General features: G+C 50.8%; 1 protein-coding gene across 1 annotated transcript in view; it reads left to right on the top strand.

Annotated features, from left to right (window-relative positions):
- Positions 1-21,166, top strand: part of LOC144111441 (uncharacterized) — a gene marked incomplete in the record, with an annotated part of 106,707 nt that overhangs the window by 17,511 nt on the left and 68,030 nt on the right. Inside the window, 1 exon segment of the mRNA XM_077644743.1 lies at positions 2,611-2,744. Coding sequence (XP_077500869.1) covers positions 2,611-2,744 — 134 coding nt within the window.

Here is a 21,166-nt window from a genome sequence, read left to right as displayed (position 1 = left end):
TATTGAAATTTTTGCAGGGGTGATGCCGTGTTGGGCGGGGGCCGGAAGGTGTTGCCAATAGTGCCCCGTTATGTAATGCCTTGAACTGCCCGTGGATGCGCTGACCGTTTTATTTTTCGCCGCGCACAAAGCCTTCTCGAGGATTCTGCCACGTTCTCGCGGACGGCGTAGGAAAACGCGAGCCTCGTAGCGGCACCGCGAACGAAAACACACACGAAAGCACCGGAGTCGTCGTGCCCCTGAAGGCAAATTTTTCTCAGAATTAAAGGGGCTCTGAAACGCCTTTCGAGGAGAGCACATTAACTCACTTAATCACTGCACTGTGTTGCCACGAAAACCAGAGCCAAATAATACTCTTCTACACGCAGCAGACCAACAATCACGCGTCAAAGTTGGCGAGCCCTTCCCGGCGACTTTTTCATGCTCGCTCCCTCCTCTGCCCCCCGCATCTGCGTAGACAAGGTGAGAGGTGGCCATCGGTTAGATTCTTTCAGACGTCAGGCAGCTGCCGTGGCCGCGGCCAATAAGCCGCTTAGCTCCGGCGGGTCGGGAAGCTCCGCTCCCGGAGGGGGGTCAGTGAAGGAGCGCCTACCTTCCAGCGTGCAAAAAGTGACGAGAGGAGAGGGAAAGGCGCGAAGACGCTGAAATCCAAATTTTAACTACAGATAACTCAGATTCTACAAAGCGCATTTAAAAAATCCTTGCTGGACACTATTCGTGAAGCGGCGTGCTTTAACATCTCAGGTATGCCACAACTTTATTAGACCCCCCTTCACAGCCCCTTTAAGCTTTTCGATAAGCATATGCAAGCTGATCAATTTATGCTGAACGTACGAGTTCTGTTCGGTAAGTTTTCCCTCTTGGGCTATTGAATTTTTTAATAGCTGACGGAATTGAAAAGCACTACATTTCCGTATGCAGGTGGAGTCGTACATTTCGTGCTAGCGTGCTTAGAGGTACCACCCCGGGTTAAATTTCAACCAGCTCAGCAGCTACAGCATTCGCCTGACCGCAACCATGCGGCTGAAAAGCCCTCGGATACGTATTCGCGTCGATACCGGATGGTAATCGAGAACAAATGCAGAACGAGTTTTGCTGGGGGTCTAATACGTGTAGCTATGAACTGAGGACCTCTTTCTGCGTAACAATAACATTGCGTACAGCTAGCTTAAGCGCCCATGTGTCTGTGTGACACATTGCCGCGTAGTGATAGAAACGATGCCCGCCACATGTACACACCGCCCTTGGCCGCCGCCGCGGCGCTCTGGGTGGCGGGCGCCGCCGATCATTGCGCGCTGTCAAGGTTACGGCCGCCTTCCGGCATTGGCCGGCCGCACAACAGAGACCTCGCCGGGTCAATCGCACCGCATCCGTGCGTGCGTCATCGATTCCCGACGCTCTCCGGCCCCGTGCGAGGCCCGCTGCGGTGTCGGACTTTATAAAGCCGGACCGTGGGCGATGTGCGGGGGGTTATCCGCACAAGGAAGCCCCAGCGGGAATGGAAGGTCGCTCCGTTCTCGACTGAAAAGAATGAGGCGGAAGGAAGCATTGGTCTCGGTTTCCTCTCTTCTCGTGTGTTCAAGTTTGCAGCTCGCGGACGGGCTGAATATTGGCCTCGCTGTGCTCTGCCCGATCGCAATCTGCTCCCCCTCCCCCCGGTCCTCTCCTGTTGTCTCCTTACCTCAAAGTGATCGGATAAAAAGGAAAAGAAAAAATAAAAACGTCCCCATTGGTCGGTGTCCTTCTGAGAGGAGAGTACGCTTTTACGGTGGGGGGTAACTTCCAAGAAAGTAAGCACGGGATAGGCGACTTTTGACGCACGCATGTCCGACATTCTTGGACAAATATTTTGAATATTGGAGAACTGTAAGTTATACTGTTACGAAAATATTAAAGGCAATGGTTAATTCCTCCGACGCGTAGCAAAATAATAATAACAATAATAATTGGTTTTGGGGAAAAGGAAATGGCGCAGCATCTGTCTCATACATCGTTGCACACCTGAACCACGCCGTAAAGGAAGGGATAAAGGAGGGAGTAAAAGAACAAAGAGGTGCCGTAGTGGAGGGCTCCGGGATAATTTCGACCACTTGGGGATCTTTAGCCTGCACTGACATCGCACAACACACGGGTGCCTTTGCGTCTGGCCTCCATCGAAACGCGGCTGCCGCGAACGGGTTCGGACCCGGGAACTCCGGATCAGTAGCCGAGCGCCTTAACCACTCAGCCACCGCGGCGGGTGGCTCAGAAGAAAGAAAGGAGAATCTTTATTTTAAAGTTTTTCCACCGCTCGCATCGAGCAGTTAAGACTGCCATAGAAAAGCAATGACGCTAGCAAAAACGTAAATCGCAAAAAAATGCAAGCCTGCTGACGGGAGATCTGCGGATATATTGATTGTTATAGCGAAGTCTTACAATATAAGAAAAAAAATTACGTTCATAAACTTTTTCCCGTTCAAGGATGCTTTTGTCCAGAATTGTTAGTTACTAGGTGCGTTGCCCGTGCCGGCTCTGACTGCGTAAGCCGAGAGGAGAGGGAGAACAAGGAAGCTTTGCGTGGCGCCGCTGTTTTTGTTCCCCTGTTCTCAACGAGTCCTGGTGCCCGCGCAGCCGCCGACCTGCAGGGGCCCACCCTGGGCGGCATCAAGGCCAGGTACCGGATCGGGGAGCGCATCAATGCCACCTGCAGCAGCGGACCCTCCAGCGAGGGACCCACTCTCCGATGGCTGATCAACGACCGAGAGGTGAGAACGCCGCTGCCGAGTACGCGCCGCGCAGGGCCTCCCCGCAGCCCCCGGGCTTCGTGGAGGCCCTTCGCTCTCGCAACTTCTTTCCGCGTCTTAATCTTAGTGCAGAAATGCATTCTGGGGCTTGCGGACGCACTTTTACGCGCAGAGCCCTCCTGCATAACAGTTTATTTATTTATTTATTTATTTATTTATTTATTTATTTATTTATTTATTTATTTATTTATTTATTTATTTATTTATTTAAGATACCCTCAGGGTACAGGTGTACGTCACAGAGGGGAGGGGCGGATACATATACAAAGTAAACTTAGCACATGAAGAAAACAATAAAACAAAAGAAAATAGAACAACAAGGTACAGAATATAATTTCTAAGGCGTCATTGGTGTCAAAAATACAAATAAAAAAGTAACAAGGAACGCAGTACCCAATGAAGATAGACAAATGAAAAATGGTTTAACACTATGCAGGAAAGAAGCTTTGCAACGCGGATTTAAAGTTTTCTTCTCCAGTTATACTTGTTAGTGATGCGGATAGGTTATTCCAATCATTACAAGTCCTGGGAAGAAACGAGTTAGAATGGGCAACCGTGTTTGAGTGTGGAATGTAGACCTTTTGACTGTGGTTACGGCGATATGAAATGTATGATGGGGGTTGAATCCACAAGGAGCGCAATGTTGAGTTATAGTGGTATATTTTATGAAAAAGTGTGAGGCGAGATAGCTTTCTTCGAGTTGATAAGGGCGGAAGATGCAAGTATGCTTTCATATTAGTAACGCTGGCTGTCCTTTGATAGTTATTTAAGATGAACCGGGCTGAGCGATTTTGTACTGCCTCAAGGGACTGTATGAGAGTTACTTGGCCGGGATCCCAAACAGATGATGCGTATTCGAGTTGTGGACGAATGTAGGTTGTATGCATTAATAGTTTTAAGGATGATGGTGCAACAGAGAAATTACGACGAATGTATCCAAGAGTACGACTGGCTTTGGCGATGATGGAACTGACATGTGATTTCCAAGAGAGATCATTTTGTAATGGTTACACCAAGGTAGCGGTATGATGTCACAGACTCTAATAAGACGTTATTAAGCGTATACGTGGGATCTGATAAGTTAGTGCGAGATACCCTCAGTTGTGAGCATCACTGTCTCTGTAAGCGTACAGAGTCGATCACACTTGTCTAGAGTGCTCGACAGGTGCCATCCAGGGAAAATAAAGCGGAATTCTAAAGCAGGTATTGACTTTCACTGATAATGGTTGCGCTGGAGAGCAGCAGAATAGACACGTGAGCCGCACAGGCACCAGCGCCTTACCGCTAGCAAAGCAGGTGCGAAAAGATTTCACTTCATTTGCTCCGCAGCACACTACCCGAGCGCTCTAGACAAGTGTGACCGACTCTGTACACTGCGTGCATGACCATGTAATTCAGGTTATCTATGATATCCAGTGAGGTTGGAAAAAGGGAGTTCAAGTTTTATTGCCTCTCTTACAAAGGAGGAGTCGGGACTAAAAGCTGACAGCTTGACTGAAGGTCCCGAGTCCTTGAGATAGTGGCAGTACAGGAGTAAGGCGAGGGTGTTTCACATCATTTCACAATATCATGAATGAAAAAGAAAAAAAACGGAAGCCCACACAAAGTCACATATAAGCTAAGCGCGATACAACGATAACTCCTGAGACGCAGTGAAACGTAGAAGCTGAAAAGGCACATATGTGTATCATGGAGACCGTCATGAAGATCACAAGCACGAAAAAAGATTAACAAGAGATCACAAAACTCGCATGCGGTGACAGCAAATGGTTTCAAATAACAATTTCAAATAAACAGTGTAAGTGTCGCGAACAATGAGAGAATTTCATGTCTTGCCTGAAAGATTTTTCTTTTTCTAGGACAGAAATTCTTCCGGCAGTAATCACGGATTTCGTGCTTTGAATTGTTTGTAATATAAAATTTGTCGTCGATTAATTTGTTTAGCAATATGGGACGGTTGTAACTTAAGGATTGATTCATAGAGTAAAATCTTGGTGTTGGGGTAATCCAGGTTTCTTTGTGTCTTGTGTTACGGCAGATGGTGTTTTCTCTGAGTTGTCCGAGTACAATGAATGGATTATCACGGTTTTGTGAATGACATTTATAACGTAATAAAAACCTGTAAAAATATAATGCGAAGATTAGAACAATATCATGTTTTACAAAGATATTTTTTGTAAAGAAAAGGAATGGCACATTCGCTATGGATTGTACTGCTTTTTTCTGCAGCAAATGTAATCTACGAAAATGTTATTTCTGTTGTGCCCCAAACTGTGCTGCAGTATTGGATGAGACAATACTAACGCGTTGTAAAGCAACATCTTTACCCTTATTGGTAAAGTATGCCTAAAGTGAGCGAGTATACGAACAGCTGAGGAGACTTGTGTGTGCAACGGGATGCAAGGGGATTAACCACGGCTTAACCGAATTAACCGCAGCGCCCTGAGAACCGGTCGACTCTATTGGCAGGAGGAGCTACTTTGAGCTACTTTGCCGCTTCGTTCTTGAATTGTATCCGACTACAGTACCTACGCAAGCTTTGCTTAACACGTGTCTTTGTCGCTCTGAGCGAGAGCTTTCAGGACCTGCCTCGTGCAGCTGGAAACTGCTAGTCAGCGCGGGTCTGAGCTCACTTCATTCACACCCGCGAGTCGCAAAGGTTTTTGCGACCGCTTCGATCGAAATTCGGCAGTCGCAGTGCGGTCACACGCTCTTCGATTTTGCAGCCTTGCAACTCGCAAACCACTAAAGCAATCAGCGGCGCCCCGAAAGTGATCGGAAGCTTTTTCCAAAACCGGCTGCTCGGCGCCGGCGACAGCCAAAAGCGACAACTCTCGCACCGAGCGAGGCCCTGCGGGAGATGACCGGTGGGCCGCTCTTGCTGTGGACATCGATGTATTGCCGAGACGCTCCCTCGTACGGGATTCGCGACTGGCAAGAGCGAATGAGCCCTCGGCGCCTCAGCTTTCGCATCGCACACTAGGCCGCGGCCATATCGAAAGCGTGGAGACGAGCTATACAACGTACCATTTCAGTGATCTGGAATGCCATCCAGGCCAGGCGTGCACTCGACTGACCCTCGCGGGTTCTGGAGAGACGAAATCCACTCTTTCAACGGTGCATGGGAACGCGAGCTATTTGTGACGCCGCACATTCGTCCAGTGCGTCATCACCGCTCTTTAACAAACGAGACCTCAAACAATGCTGCATGCATTCTCGACACATTTTTAGAAGAGGAAACCGGCCAGGCCAAGTACGGTGACAAGGCGAGAGCTGGCTCCCGCGGATCAGGGGATCGAATTCAGAATGCTCATCGGATGCTATAGAAGAATCCGTGGCTATCCGAGCGATGTGCGCAGCGACTGAGACAGCCAACAATACGCGGCAAACAAAGCACTGACCAAGGGAGAACCGTCCTCACGTACGCGTGCAAAGAAGTTTGTCATTTCGACCAGCCGGTTAGCCTGACATTTGGACGCTCAAGCTTCGCCTTTAAGAGTGGAACACGACAGCGTGTTGCAGCGCTGCCAGGGTACTCATGTACGCATCAGTACATAAAGACACTTCACGAAGTCAAAGACCACAATGCATTCATTAGGTCCACTTTTATTCAGATACGAGCCGACGGGTCTTCGCAGCGTGCTCTGCCCGTCTCGCCTCGCAATCTTACAGACCTGAATTCGATTCCCCGTATATTTTCCAGTTTTTTTTTTTTGAGGTTGTCTTGTTAGAACGCCGACGATGGCTTTTCTGGGACACGAGCTCCTTAACGCTGTCGCGTTAAAAAAAAAAGATCGATGGGCACCGCCATATTGGGCACTGGGCTGTGCTCGTAGTAGAGGAAAGAGTTGAGGATTAAGCTCCGCCACGCTGTCCCCACAGCCCAGAAAAACCGGTTTCTCTGAGGGTCGTGAACAGGTTTGAGCTTGCGTGTTTCGCATCCGTGGTCCTTGCTGTGAGCATCGCGGTCTGGAAATTCGGCCACAGCCACTCGCTATGCCGGGCGCTTCGTGTGCGTCTCCATTTCCCCGAGTAAGCTTGCGGCGACCTCTTTCGCTTGAGTGCTCGCTCGCGCCAGCGGTGACGTCATCAAAAAGACCCTTGCCTTAGCTGATGCTTTTGGCAAAACGATTCGCCTGGAGCGGACTCATCAGCATGAGACGAGAGCCGACAGGAAGAGTAAAGAAGAGAAGCCGCCTGGCAGATCCGGGGAGCGGGGTATCGTTACACTTTGCGTATTGCCGCTCGAAGCCGGAGGTCATTACGCAAGGAGCGGGGTGACTGATCCGCCGGTGCTCTCCCTTCGCGCGTGGCGGGAATCGGGGAAGGACGCCACTGGAGCACAAAAGGGAGAACGGCCGGATGACGTCAGCTTCCCTTGAATTCGTCGAGCGCGGATGCTCCCTTCCCCGAAGGGAAGAAAAAAAGAGGAACATTTGAGCGAGATTGAGCTCAAGAAACCGGAGCAAGGAGACGCGCAATGCGCTGTTAGTGCTCGGCTTCGCGTTTATCGGAGCCTTCTGACCAGTCTCCTAGGCAGGCGCTGCTAGTGTATTTGTAGAGCCTTGATTGCCTGACACGTACCGCTCCCCATTTCATTAGACTGTGCGTGTCATCCGCGCGGATCGTGTTAGTGCAATTTGGCTTCTCGCAGCGGTCGCTGAGGATATATGCTCTCGGTTTCATAAGCCTGGGCAACAGCCGCATGGAAGAACGATAGGCTTGGAGATGGATGCCGGGGTCACTGAGTATACTGCTCAGTGACTACTGTGGCGCGTTTTATTCTTCCTTTATGAAAGCGCTGTGTTCTGCTTGTGGAAGGGTGGGCGTGCATTCCATCTCTGCTTTGCTGATGTGGCTGAAGTTCGAGTACCGAGATTTCGTCTCACAGTGACTCGAATTGCTGATTCCACGCCACTGTGCATTCAGCCGGGCGGCACGCAAAAAAAAAAAAATCCAGGCGACCATCAAAGATGATCTGAATTTCAGCGCTGTATGGCGGGTCGCATAACACCGCTTCACTGAGATGTAGTGTTGAATGAAGCAGGTTAGCTGCAGTACTGGCAGAACGCGGCACGGCAGAACTGGGGGTATCGTAGCGGGTGCCGCTATATCCTCGTCAGACCCCCGCGTACATCTGTATTTTGCGGCGTTTTTAAAAAAAACGCATCTGTTCAGCAGCGCTCTCTCTGATCAGTCTTCCTAGTCGGTTTCTTTGTGTAAATCAACTTCCCGCTCGCAACGGTCGAATGACTTCCATACTTAGCCGCTTTACCGTGAGCGTTTATTTATTTATTACAGATACCCGCAGCGCCCGGAGGCATGATTGCAGGGGGCATTATTGCAGCAGATTAAGCATGAGCTCCCGGTGCCGGCGCGCCGCGGGTGATCTTGGCGCGAGAACGGAGTACACAGGGGCGAACCTAAATCAACATCTGCGAAGCTTTCAGTTCACCCGCCCCTGTGCTGAGCTGCCGCTGGGGCAGCGCGTGCGTCAATAACAGCGCCTTCGTGGGTTGGGCGGCTGAGAGAGCCGCGACAACGCGCGCTCCCATTGTCGCCTGCTAACACTCGCTCGTCCTCGTCGACTTTTTGCGTACTGTGTGCGCGTTCCTTCGTGTGTCCTTGATCAGTCCGCGATAAACTAACGATGACAACGCGCGTCCTACGCGTAAGTCGAGCACAAGGACGTGATGGACTGGCGGTCGGGCGATGGAGACCACGAAGGTGAAGACTTTGTGACGGCGACGTCGAGTTACGTGAGTACGCATTTGAAATCACTCTGTTTAGCCCCTGGCTGCGGTCCGATTATGTGCTCGGCGGGAACTGAAACGTTCGAGCAGTTCACCGTCGATCTTTGACTGGCCCTGCGTAGTTTGTGGAGCGGAGAGGGGCCCTCAACGTCCCGGAGCTACACATTGACCACGAGAGACTCCAGTAAAGGGATATATGGATCTGTTGTGGGGAGAAGCCGAAGACAATTTATTTTTCTTTAATGGGGTGCGGGGGGCGTCCCACCGTTGCCTGCCTCGAATTCTTTTCATCAGTCTGGGGCTGGCAGCGTCCGCTGGCATTTCATGGCACACGGACGTTTTCGCTCGCCACCATAGAAATGCGGCCCTCGCGGCCGGGAACGAATAAATTAACAGGGGTTTAACCACGGTTACACCCAGATGTCGAGCGAAAGCTCTACGCATGGCTCTGAAAAGGTTTAACTCCTTATTTTGACACTTTTTGACACACACACAAAAAAAGGCAGTTTCGTGATCTGTAAAGTAATTTTCCACCGTATGGATCTCACTAACACAATGTACCCCGATTACGACACGTGCAAAGACCAAATCTATGCAAGTGTTCCCTGAGTGGCCGGGCGGCATGCCCGGGGGCGAGGTTAGCATAAGGTTCAGTTCTCGCATTCTTCTAGAGAAACTTCCAGACTCGTCTGTCTTGTATGTCCCCGGAAACGGTTAAAGTCATCGTAAAACGTCTTGTTTTTTTTTTTTTCGCCAACGTCGTTAGCCGGCGCGGCTGCAGCGGACGCCAGGGCATCGTTTAGAGCAGCGGACATTTTTGCAAATTGTGCGCGGTGAAGCCCGACGCTCGCTGCGGCGAGCTTGTGCGGACGTGTTTTACTGCCACGTGTCTTCGCGCGCGCGCGCGCGCGCGCGCGCGCGTGTGTGTGTGTGTGTGTGTGTGTGTGTGTGTGTGTGTGTGTGTGTGTGTGTGTGTGTGTGTGTGTGTGTGTGTGTGTGTGTGTGTGTGTGTGTGTGCGCGTGTGCGTGTGCGTGTGCGTGCGCGTGCGTGCGTGCGTGCGTGTGCGTGCGTGCGTGCGTGCGTGCGTGTGTGTGTGTGCGTGCGTGTGCGTGCGTGCGTGCGTGCGTGCGTGCGTGTGTGTGTGTGTGTGTGTGTGTGTGTGTGTGAGGAGAGAGAGAGGGGGGGGGACAGCGCAAACTTCACAAGGACGCAGAGACAGGGAAGACGAGACACTGGCGCTGACTAAGGACTTCCCTTCCTTTTTGCGTGCACCTCTGTGCGAAGGCTCGTCAAAGAGCGGCGCTCGGGGAGAGTCGCTCCTGCGAGGAGGTTATAGCGGCGCCGGCGAGGCTGCCTCCGCGACTGTACGTGTCCGGTGGGTCGTCACGCCCCCCCCCCCCCCCCCCTTTTCTGCTCCCGTTCCCTTTTCCTCAGTGCAACCAGGGACAGTAATGCTCTCGCATTCCCACTGTAAGCAGTCTTAAGTGTCTCTGCCGAATTTTTCTTTCATTCTGCCTGTTTTATTAATAAGGAGGACCGATGTTAAATCTCGGCAGCGATGGCCGGCCGCGTTTCGATGGAGGCGAAATGCAAAAGGCACCCGTGTGCTGTCGATGTCGGCGTACTTAATCAACCCCAAATGGTTTATATGAATCCGGAGCCCTTCACTATAGTGACTCTCATAACCCAAAACACCACTGCGGAACGTTATACCCCAGCTTTAATGACGACGCTGCCGTGACTCAGTGGTTATGGCGCTCGGCTGCTGACCCGAAAGACGCGGGGTCGATCCTGGCCGCGCATTTCGATGGAAGAGAAATACTGGAGGTCCGTGTACTGTGCGATGTTAAAGAGCCCCAGGTGGTTGTAATTTTCCGGAGCCCTCCACTACGACATCCCTCATAGACTGAGCCACTTTGGGATGTTAAAACCCATAAACCAAACCAAACCAAGTTTAATAATTTGTTGACATCAATTACCTTTTTAAACACCCCTTTCAACGCTCAGGTGTGAACTGGAAAGTTCTCAAGCGTCATGAAAACAGCCCGACCCAGGTGCTTTCGACGAGCCAGCCTTATCGTATCCATTTTTATTCCGGAAAAGTGAAGCCCCGAAAAATTTTAAAACATAACATGTGACAGCGTGCTCCATGCTCCCGAATGTGCCGCTCTCATCCACAACCTGGTAAAGCGCTGCCAGTACCAGCGGCTGCTCATCTCGAAACCAGCAGCGAAGGCAAACTGCTGTCGTGTGACGGCTTTGACGCCACATGTGACAGCGTAGTTCCTCTCCCGCGTAACTCCACCCACTGCTGAGACGACCTCCCGAAACATGCGTAGACCTCGTCTTTCAGAATCAGGCTATTGGTCGACTTCTCAGATCACTACGTTTCCTTCATGGCTATCAAGGACTGGGAGCGAGTTACTGTACAGGGTCGCCCACTCGTAGAATCTCGCTCCGTGCTGCCGGCGCTCCGCGGGGCGCCCCTGGCGGGTGCCGTAGAAACTATTGCGCAAGAGCAGTGAGAGCCGTAGGCGGGGGCAGTGCTGTGGCATGTTGCAAGTTGCGCGTCCGCGCCATAAGTGTCGCCACGGTCGGAACGATTGCAGCGATCCTGGTATCTGGCAGCAAACGCGGCTGGAGTCAATGACACAACGCGTCTGCGCCGCCAGTGCCGCCGCGGGCAACGCTGCAGCGCAGTGGCAGCAGACGACAGCGACCGGCGCAAGCATAGCGAGCAAAGTTTTGAGCAATTTATGTTTTTACCGCCAACTCCCAGGCACCGCCACCGTCGCATTTCAAAATCGTCCCCATTGGCTCTACGGGAATGTCACACCCTTGGCGGGGGTTTGCCCGTTGTCTGCTACAGTGCGCACTGTATTGTGGTGAAGTGGGCTTCAATTTTTCATTTAGTCCGCAAAACGCCGACCGCAGAAGCGTTTTAGACTAAATAAAAGACTGCCGAAAAGCCTATCAGCCACTTTTATCCCGTTGCAGCAACAGTAGCAAAGCTTTGATTATTACATGGCGCGCATTTTCTCTCCAGTGTTCTTATCTGTAGGTTTCAACTTAAGCAGGCAAGCAGAAGACATTGGTACTCTTTCTGCAACGCGATAAAAGCAACTGATAGGCTTCTTAGCAGTCTTTTGTTTAGCCAGAAACGTTCCTCCGATCGGCGTTATGTGGACGCGGTGGAAAATTGGAGCCCACTTCACCGCAACACAGAGCGCATTGTAGCAGACGACGCGCGAAGTCCGGCCTTGGGCTCTCACTGCTCCTGCGCAATAGTTTCTATGGCGCCCGCCAGGGGCGCCCCGCGGGGCGCCGGCAGCGCGGAGCGACATTCTAACTAAAAGTGGACGACCCTGTACATATATGCATGTCGCTCTCTAATTCCTTGCCTCAGTATATCGCGACAAGAAAATATCTCTACAGCTGTCTCTGAATACATAGCAGTTGTGCGAACCTGAGCCTCGTCTAGCCGACGCGAACCTCACAACGCTGCTCGATTTTAGCAGGATGCATGGGTATGGACGGCTGAGGAGCCCCGTGGTATGGAGCTATATTTGGAAGCAATCACAGTAGGTAATTTTCCCCATTTTCCGGCGCCAATTCGGTCAGGGTCAAACGGGTGCGCATTTGCTAAAAATGAGGAGAACGGGAGAGAGCCCTAAAATAAATGGCCCGTTTCGAGCATGCCGCGTCGGGGAGCTGCCCGGCTGCTGTGCGGTGAAGCTCTTGACAGCGGCGATGGGGTGTGCGACCAACAGATATGCTGCGTGGCGGGCAGTGCTCCTCGGGAACGAATTTGCGCTCATCTGTTTATTGTTTTAGGTCCGAAGAATAGACGGGCCCGTCCGAGCGAACGCCGCAATAAATCTGCTGACACGGTAGCACGTTATTCAGCGTCGGACCGCTCTCCCTGAACCTTTCAAAGCGGCCGTTGTGCCAGCTGTGCGGCGCAAAGTCTGCGGTAGCCCTCCGCTCTTTCCAGCCGTGGCATCACCCGTGAAGCGCAGTGCGATAAGCTTCTCGCATGTTTCTCTTTTTGTCGACTGGCCCCGAAACCCATTCTGCTTTGCATGACGCCGCGCCCACAACAGCTATAATCGGCGGCGCAGTGCAGCTCGGGATAGCGCCTGTCATGTACTACGCACGGATCGTGACTCGGCCTCTGCCCCCCCTCGTTTCCATTCGTTCGCATTTTATATCTCCAGCGAACGCAGTCGCTCGTGACCGCAGCGCAGACGCAATGCCAGCCCTGGGGCCGCTGCGGGTCATTGACGCGAGCCGACGTCAGGCCATCTCTGGGCGGCCACCATTGAATCGAGAGAGGATCTCGGGCCTTCGTGACGCTGTGCACGCTGGACCGGGCTGCAAACGTCAGCGGTGCTCCAAGTGGATGCTCCACATGTTTGGGTGTCGAAAAGTCGGCTGGCGGTGTTTATCCACATCTCGACACTGAAACTCTTGGGTCACTTGGGTCAAGTCCGGCAAGCGCAACTGAGATAGATGAAGGCTTGGTGTGGTGAAACACGCGTGTTTCTTTCAAAGGTAGTGTTCTTTCAAACCGCCACTGAGTTCAACTTTTTTCTTGAGCAATAACGGGCGAGGTGCGTTTCCAGAGTTTACCTCAAAAGGAACATGGAAAAGTCGTCTGCTACCGCCTCTTCCGGTTCCAACTTTCTCCCCCTGCTCGCTTGCTTCATGGCAGTCGCTGTGTTAACATCGCTTGTTCTATGCTAATTTATTTGAACTGCAACATCGCTGATTATGCTGCATGATTGCGATACCAATGCGACGTCGACTGTGCTCTGCTTCGTAACGTGTTTTCGCACGAAGCGCAACCAAATAAATGAAAATGATACGATAGTTATTATGTATGCAGTGAGATGTGCTGAGACGCGTTGTGATAATAATAATAATTGGTTTTTGGGGGAAAGGAAATGGCGCAGTATCTGTCTCATATATCATTGGACACCTGAACCGCGCCGTAAGGGAAGGGATAAAGGAGGGAGTGAAAGAAGAAAGGAAGAAGAGGTGTCGTAGTGGAGGGCTCCGGAAAAATGCAAAGCAGCATTTATGGGTCGTTTGCTAGCCCACTGGCAGTTTTTACGTGTTAAGGGTGTTTTCTTTTTTTTAGGGAAAGGAAATGGTGCAGTATGTCTCACATATCGGCGGACACATGAACCGCGCCGTAAGGGAAGGGATAAAGGAGGGAGTGAAAGAAGAAAGGGCGAAAGAGGTGCCGTAGTGGAGGGCTCCGCAATAATACACCCGAGAAAGCTCGTCACATGCCTGTGTTGACAGCACGGACGAAGGTGTTGACTACAGACAAAACACTGGCGAGAAACTCGGGACTGTCTATTGGGCGAACCTGTGCCCCCAGATTAGCTCAAATCAACGCTCGTTGAAGATCAGAATCCCCGCCGCGCTCAATTTAAAGAACTTTTGGAATATTCAGCTCTAGGCCACACACAATGTCTTCTAAGGCCTTTGCGATGTCAGCAGGGGACAGAACGAGGGATTTAATGTTGACAGCCGGTGGAATCACCTTGTTGCGCCTCATGAAATTAAACAAAGCTCGTTTATTTCCTGATTGCGAAAGGAAATCATAATGATTTGTTTTATACTCCTCTTTTGCACGGGCGACAGTGCGCTTAAATGTTGCTGCAACATATTTATAATCCAACCAATTTTTTGGACATTGATTGATGAGAAGTTTCTTCCAAGCTGCTTTCCGTCGTCTATATGCACGCGTGCACTCAGCATTCCACCAATTGTTCGCGATTGCACCCTTGGTTCCCTTAACCAAAAATTCAGACTTTTGCCTTGCATGGTCCAGTACTGAACATAGATGTGTAGCCTTGCTTTCGGCACTTGTCTCACCGCAAGGGTCTGAAGAGATTTGGAGAGCTGATTTTAGCGTGTCTTTAAAGCAACTGTAATTTATTAACGTGCGCTGATGTCGCTCAGGAAGAGTTAATTTACACGCAAACTTGAAACTAATCGGTAGATGATCACTGTTTGTTGCATATTTAACAGGCGCCCAAGACATAACAGAGACTCCCGGGGAGGAAAAAGTTAAATCCAAGGCAGAGCGGCATTGACTCCGAACAAACGTAGGCAATCCGGAATTGTTGCAGATCAAGTTGTTGTCAGAAGCCCAATCAAATAGTCTGGAACCAAAGCTATCTGTTTTAAACCCCCACATCACATGGTGCGAATTGAAGTCTCCAAGTAATAAAACCTGAGAACGGCTACTAGACATGAGTGAGTCAAGGGGCCGAGTGTCACGCACACCAGACGGGAAATATGCATTAGCTACCGTAAAGGGCTGTTGACCTGGGACACTGAGGTCAACCGCAAGGATTTCACATTCATTGCCCGCATATTGGAAAGAAATGCATGCCCTGTGACAAAACTTTGTAGAGATGAGCACTAACAACCGTCCCCATCGTGATGACCGGTCAAGCCGGAACGGATGGTAATTCTTGAGATGATAATTGAAATTTGTAGTTAGCCGTGTTTCCTGTAAAGCAACTAAATCTGGTAGAAGCTGATTGCATAGGCAATTTAAATCTGTTGAAGCTGAGAATATAGATCGGCAATTCCACTGTAGTACACTTAAGAACCCTATCTTGGCGGGAGTGCCGCAGCCGCGACTGCCTTTTCTAGAATCCTGTTCTTAGGATTTTGACTTGCGTTACTTTTCTTTGTCTTCGACTGGAAGCAAGATGGACCTGCAATATTCAAAGGAGACCCACTTTGTTTCTGGGCACAGAGATCAGACTCCTTATCCACACAGTCCATAGAGGATGCGTCCATAACGCTATTCAGAGGAGAGGCCTGAGAGGTCTTTTGTTGCTCATATTGTTTTTGGCCCTGTGAACCGGAATTGATTACCACAGAAGGAGGAGCAGCTTCCGAAGCCAAAGAAGGCAAAAGCGGAGCGGTGGGCACCTGCAGCATATTGGTCATCTGGGTAGCTATGACCTGCGAAATGCACGTGGATACGGTTTCCATAATGCGATCCATTGCATTTGCCACAGCCTTCTCAACTGCCGTCTGTAATAGCCTGTGACCAATCGGCATCCATTATGGGTGGGCATTTGGCGGCCACACAAGAGTAGCGTGAGGCTCTCCTTGACTGCGGCAAAAGCTTCTCTCCGCGTGCATCTGCGCTTGTCTGTAAGCTCGAGCACCTGAACTTCTTGTGCTCGTGCAGGACAGTCAGGCGAATCAGAAGGGTGAGCACCACTGCACAAACGACATTTCTCTTGCTGTTCAGGGCATTCCTCTCTGCCATGTCCTTCCCCACAAGCACCGCAGCGTAAGGCCGATTTGCAGGCATTGCCGCTGTGGCCAAATCGCCAGCAGTTTGGACAGTGAATGGGCCGAGAATGAAAGGCATCTACTCGAAATACCAATGGCCACAGCTTAATCTCTGACGGGCAGAATATCCCTGAAAATGTGACAATGACGGACTCCGTAGGAATTTTTACTCCGTCGACCATCCTGCTGCATCTATGGACAGCAATCACTCCGGCAGGCGAGAGGTTCGCAAGCGTTTCTTTAGAGGAACTTCTTGTTGGGCTGGTTGGTGCATTGCTTTGAAGAACCACGCTGCGCATTCAAAAGCGACAAACAAAAGCGCCTCCATCGGAAGGCACCAAAGCGACTGGAATGCTCGAAACTCCACTGCGGAAAAAGAGATCAATTGGGAGCTGGTCTTGAGGAAGAGATGCCGACCAAGGGGAAAACCCCTTGCCGGGAGAAGAAGTAGACATTAAGCTCTCGTCCCGCGCCCAGTCACCCTAGAACAGGAGCAAGCAGGCACAGACAAAAAGAAGGGTAAATTTAGCAAGCTAGCGCAACACCACCAGGTACTTAGCCGCTACCCCGCAGCAATCAGCGTAAGGTTAGTGGCACGGGCAGGGACACTTTATTTTTCGTTCTTTTTTATAGTACCACAATAATTTTTGTCTAGCGTAAGGGAACGGGCAGGGACATTTTATTTTTCGTTCTTTTTATGGTCTCGCAGTAATTTTCGTCTAGCGTAAGGGCGCTGGAGAGTGTTTGCGGAAAGGCGTCGAATCAGACGGTTGCCTCCCAACGCCATCCAGTGTCTCCAGCATTTAAGATTCACAAACAATTGTGTACTCAGTCAACATCTTAAGCACACATCAGTGACACAAGCAGCAACACCGCGATAAAGGCTTTCGCCTCAGCGCACATTAGGTCAACAAAGTACCCCCCTCCTCATCCCCCCCTTAATTTTTTGATACCCTCCTCGGCGGCTCAGTGCCTACGCAGTTCGGCTTCCTGCACGAGGTCGCGAGTTCCATCCCGCTCGCGGCGGGCGCCTTTCGTTGGAAGCGAGACGCAAGCACGGCTGTTTGCACTGTGCCATGTGAGTGCACATTAAACAACCCCAGGTGGTCGAAATTAATCTGGAGCCCTCCACTCCGGCATCTCTCATGGCCACGGAGGGTGTAGCTTGTGCAAGTAAACAAAAATCCGTTATTAGTGCATCAATAATTGCTATCGACAGAAAAACTATTGAGGGAGCTTTCAAACAGCACCCATTCGCATCGCAAACCGCTATATTTATCGATGTTAATCCAGTGTGGCGTAGAGAAGCCCAGAAAAATTACGGCCTTCAGAGTATTCAGGGGTATACGGGTCAAGTTGATGCAGAGCACTGCACTCTCCTTCAAGGCTTCTTCTGAGGTGCGTTCAAGAACTCCGCAAGAGCATGCATTTCATTTTTGAACCCGACCGTGGCGGCTGCGTTTTTATGGAGGAAAAACGCTAAGGCGCCCGTGTGCTGTGCGATGTCAGTGCACGTTAAAGATCCCCAGGTGGCCGAAATTATTCCGGAGCCAGCCCTCCACTACGCCACCTCCTTCCTTTCCTCTTTCACTCCCTCCCTTGTCCCTTCCCTTACGGCGCGGTTCAGGTGTTCAACGATATATGAGACAGATACTGCGCCATTTACTTTCCCCCCAAAACCAATTATTATTATTATTATTCTTGACGGAAGAGGGACCTGCATTCGTATCCGCATTTCTGAGCTGCCTGGCCGAAAACGCCACATGGTGGCGATTCGCGAGCGTATACATATCTCACAGCCTGCGTGGGGCATAAACGTATGCATTCTATAAACGTATACATTCTAGATTAAATGCAGGAAGTACGCACAAGCCGCGCACTACGCCAGCGTTCTCTTTCGTCCTTTTTCCCCTCATCCTTTTATATTCGCCATCTTTTAGTTTGTTCTTTTTCCTGCCCCGAGCAGGTATTAACCGGTACGCGATCTGCTGTCATTTCCCATATCACACGTCATTTTGTCTTAATCCCTCCTATAATGTTTTTTTATATTCGTATTTCTCCTAAGGCGGTGATCTGCTAATGTATTGCATCTAGTATTTGAAGTTTTTGAATATTTCACCAACTCCTGTCTTGGCAGCTGCTGACAGTATGAATAAATAAATAAATAAATAAATAAATAAAATTCTTTTCTCTTCATTTTCGCTGCGTGACGTCCTTACGCTATGAGTTAAACTTCTCCTGGAATGAGTGACGCAAACGGTTTCACTACACGCGTCCTTCACCCTTTTACGTTAAACGGAGAAGGCCGTGGTCCTATTTTAGCTCCTGCATGCAGCGAATGCTTCTCTCGTGGGTTGGAATGCGCCCAGGTCCTCGCTTTCCGTGCACCAACTCAATACATGCACAAGAGTCAACCGCTGGCATTGACGCCCGGAATGGGCCTTCGGTGTACATTAGCATGCTGGACTTCGTCTTGAGCACCGGTACTCTCGTGAAGGGTCAGCGTTGCGCACGTCGCCATAGCTTACAGAAAAAATGAAATGAAAACTGATTTTGAGGAAAGGAAATGAGGCAGTAACTGTCTCACTTATCTCGCTGGACACCCGAACTGCGCGTACCCGCCGCGGTGGCTCAGTGGTTAGGGCGCTCGGCTATAATAATAATAATAATTATAATTATAATAATAATTGGTTTTGGGGGAAAGGAAATGGCGCAGTATCTGCCTCATATATCGTTGGACACCTGAACCGCGCCGTAAGTGAAGGGATAAAGCAGGGAGTGAAAGAAGAAGGGAAGAAAGGTGCCGTAGTGGAGGGCTCCGGAATAATTTCGACCACCTGGGGATCTTTAAAGTGCACTGACATCGCACAGCACACGGGCGCCTTAGCGTTTTGCCTCCATAAAAACGCAGCCGCCGCGGTCGGACTCTCGGCTACTGATCCGGAGTTCCCGGGTTCAAACCGGACCGCGGCGGCTGCGTTTTTATGGAGGCAAAACGCTAAGGCGCCCGTGTGCTGTGCGATGTCAGTGCACGTTAAAGATCCCCAGGTGGTCGAAATTATTCCGGAGCCCTCCACATAGATCGCCGCCTCCACCGATGAAGTGTCGCGCAGCAGCATTGCACCCGTGATTCATCAGTTAACGACACGGGGCTGATAAAACGCGTAACGCCTCCCCAAGCCCTGCCCGCATCGACGCACTCAACAGCGGAGCGAATATTTTCGCCAGCAACTTCTTCCCAGCGATAGCCAAGCAGCCGGCGTCCATTTACTATCCGGCTCGCTTCCTACTGCCCTGCTGAGAACGGGGCTTCAGCCTGAATCTTACCAACTTTTTTGCGTCGCCGCTCATAAAGCAGAATGCCCGCAACTGATAACAGAGTCAGGCACTTGATCGAAATACATGACGTAAATAAATCGGGAACTGGGCTATATACCGTTGAGTGGACAACAAAGTGTCCGCAAATCAGTAAACGCTTTCAGTGTGAACAAATGCGGTCGGCCATTCGCCATTTCATCCAAAGCTTTTCGTGCGGCTGTCCGCAGCCTGAGAGAGTGATAGACAGTTCTTTTTTTTCCTTTGTTATTAAAGTGACGTCACATTGCCACCAGTCTGAAACAGGTTATGTCCAACCGGCAAACTTAGAGCAGATTGATATAAGAAACACAGTTGTCACTAGCTACTACTAACATGCTATGGCCCGCGACGTGCATCGATGCACCAGGTATGGTTAAAAGCTAGTTCGTACTGTTCGCTATACGTTTGAATAACCTTACTACTTGCACAAAGTGTGACGGCAATTCATCGGGCGCGTGGGATTTTAAAACCAGCTTTTGGGAGCTCTGTTTACAACGTTGAAAAGAATGCGTGCACTGTCCGCACCGCAGCACAGCCAAAGCGGCGAGGCGAGGGCAATGGGCGGTGAGGAACGCGTGCCACGCGCTAGGCTGCAGCTACTGCGTCGTTCCCTTCCTAAAAAAATTATGCGGATCAGCTCAGGTAATCCAGGATATACAAAGCGAAAGATGGCGTTCACTGTGTTCATTGGGGTTGGCGTTGACAATGTTCTAGACGGCGATGGCTTTGAGCAAAGGAAGGGCGCATAACTGGTTCCCTAGATATGCGGACGCCTCATTCGTGCTTTGATACATGTGGCGGTGGTGAGAGAGATGTGGCCTGAATGCATTAGCGCTGACAGCGTTGTGGCTGACATGCGGCACTGCAGCAGTAGCTAGGCCGCAGCGTTCATTTAGTGATCAATCTCTTGCGATCAACCATTAACTGCATGCCACCTCCCAGGGTGGCAGGGAGGGCGCGCTGCCTATCCAGTGTGTGGAACGCAATCAAAGCAGGCTTTTGCAGTTGGACACCAAGGCCACATGCATGAAAGCGAGATTGAGGTCTCCACTAACCCGCGGAGCCGGTTGTGCGCCTTTCCTTTCGTGAAAATGAACGGCCTTTGCAAAGTTGTCAACGCCAATGAACTCTATGAACGCCGTCGGCTCACTTGTTTGGTTTTTGAGGAAAGAAAATGCACAGTAACCGTCTCACATATCTCGGTGGACACCCGAACCGCGCAGCAAAGTAAGGGATAAAGGAGGGAGGTAAAGAAGAGAAAATTGAAAATTGGATTTTGAGGAAAGGAAGTGGCGAAGAATCTGTCACATCTAGGTGGACATTTAAACCGCGTCATAAGGGAAGGGATAAATGAGGGAGTGAAATAAGAAATGAAGAAAGAGGTGTCATAGTGGAGGGCTCCGGAGTAGAGAGAGAGAGAGAGTAAACTTTATTGTTCCAATTGAGAGGTTTGGTTGCGTGCCCGGAGACTGCCGATGTCTTCCAGGCTGAGCGTGGTTGGCGCCCCTAGTCCAAGGCACCACTGTCCCTGGCCATCCGGCATGCGTCTAGGCGCTCCGGAGTAATTTCGACTGCCTGGGGTTAATTTAGCGTGCACTGACATCGCATAGCCCACGGGCGTCTTTAGCAGTTCGCCTCCATCGAAACGGGGCCGTCGTGGCTGGGATCGAACCCCCGTCTTCGTGTTCAGCAACCGAACGCCGTCACCACAGAGCCACCGCAGCGGGTTTCGCAACGCTGAGCGCCCAAGTGTTGTCTTGTGGCCGAGTGCTACGGCGTCTTTCTGTCTCGTGAACGCCGCACGACGTGCCTTCTCTCCCAGAAGGCCACGTATTCTTTTCCACTCCAAGTGAAGCCGCTCAACTGGCTGTGCCAGTAAGAAATCAATGGGCAAATAAATGTCGCGGAAACTGGGTCGCCGGAAATGTTTCCAAAAT

This window comes from Amblyomma americanum, chromosome 1 (assembly GCF_052857255.1).
Source record: "Amblyomma americanum isolate KBUSLIRL-KWMA chromosome 1, ASM5285725v1, whole genome shotgun sequence".
NCBI lineage: Eukaryota > Metazoa > Arthropoda > Arachnida > Ixodida > Ixodidae > Amblyomma > Amblyomma americanum.
Note: the sequence above shows the minus strand (reverse complement) of the source record. Positions and strands in the feature narration are given on the sequence as shown.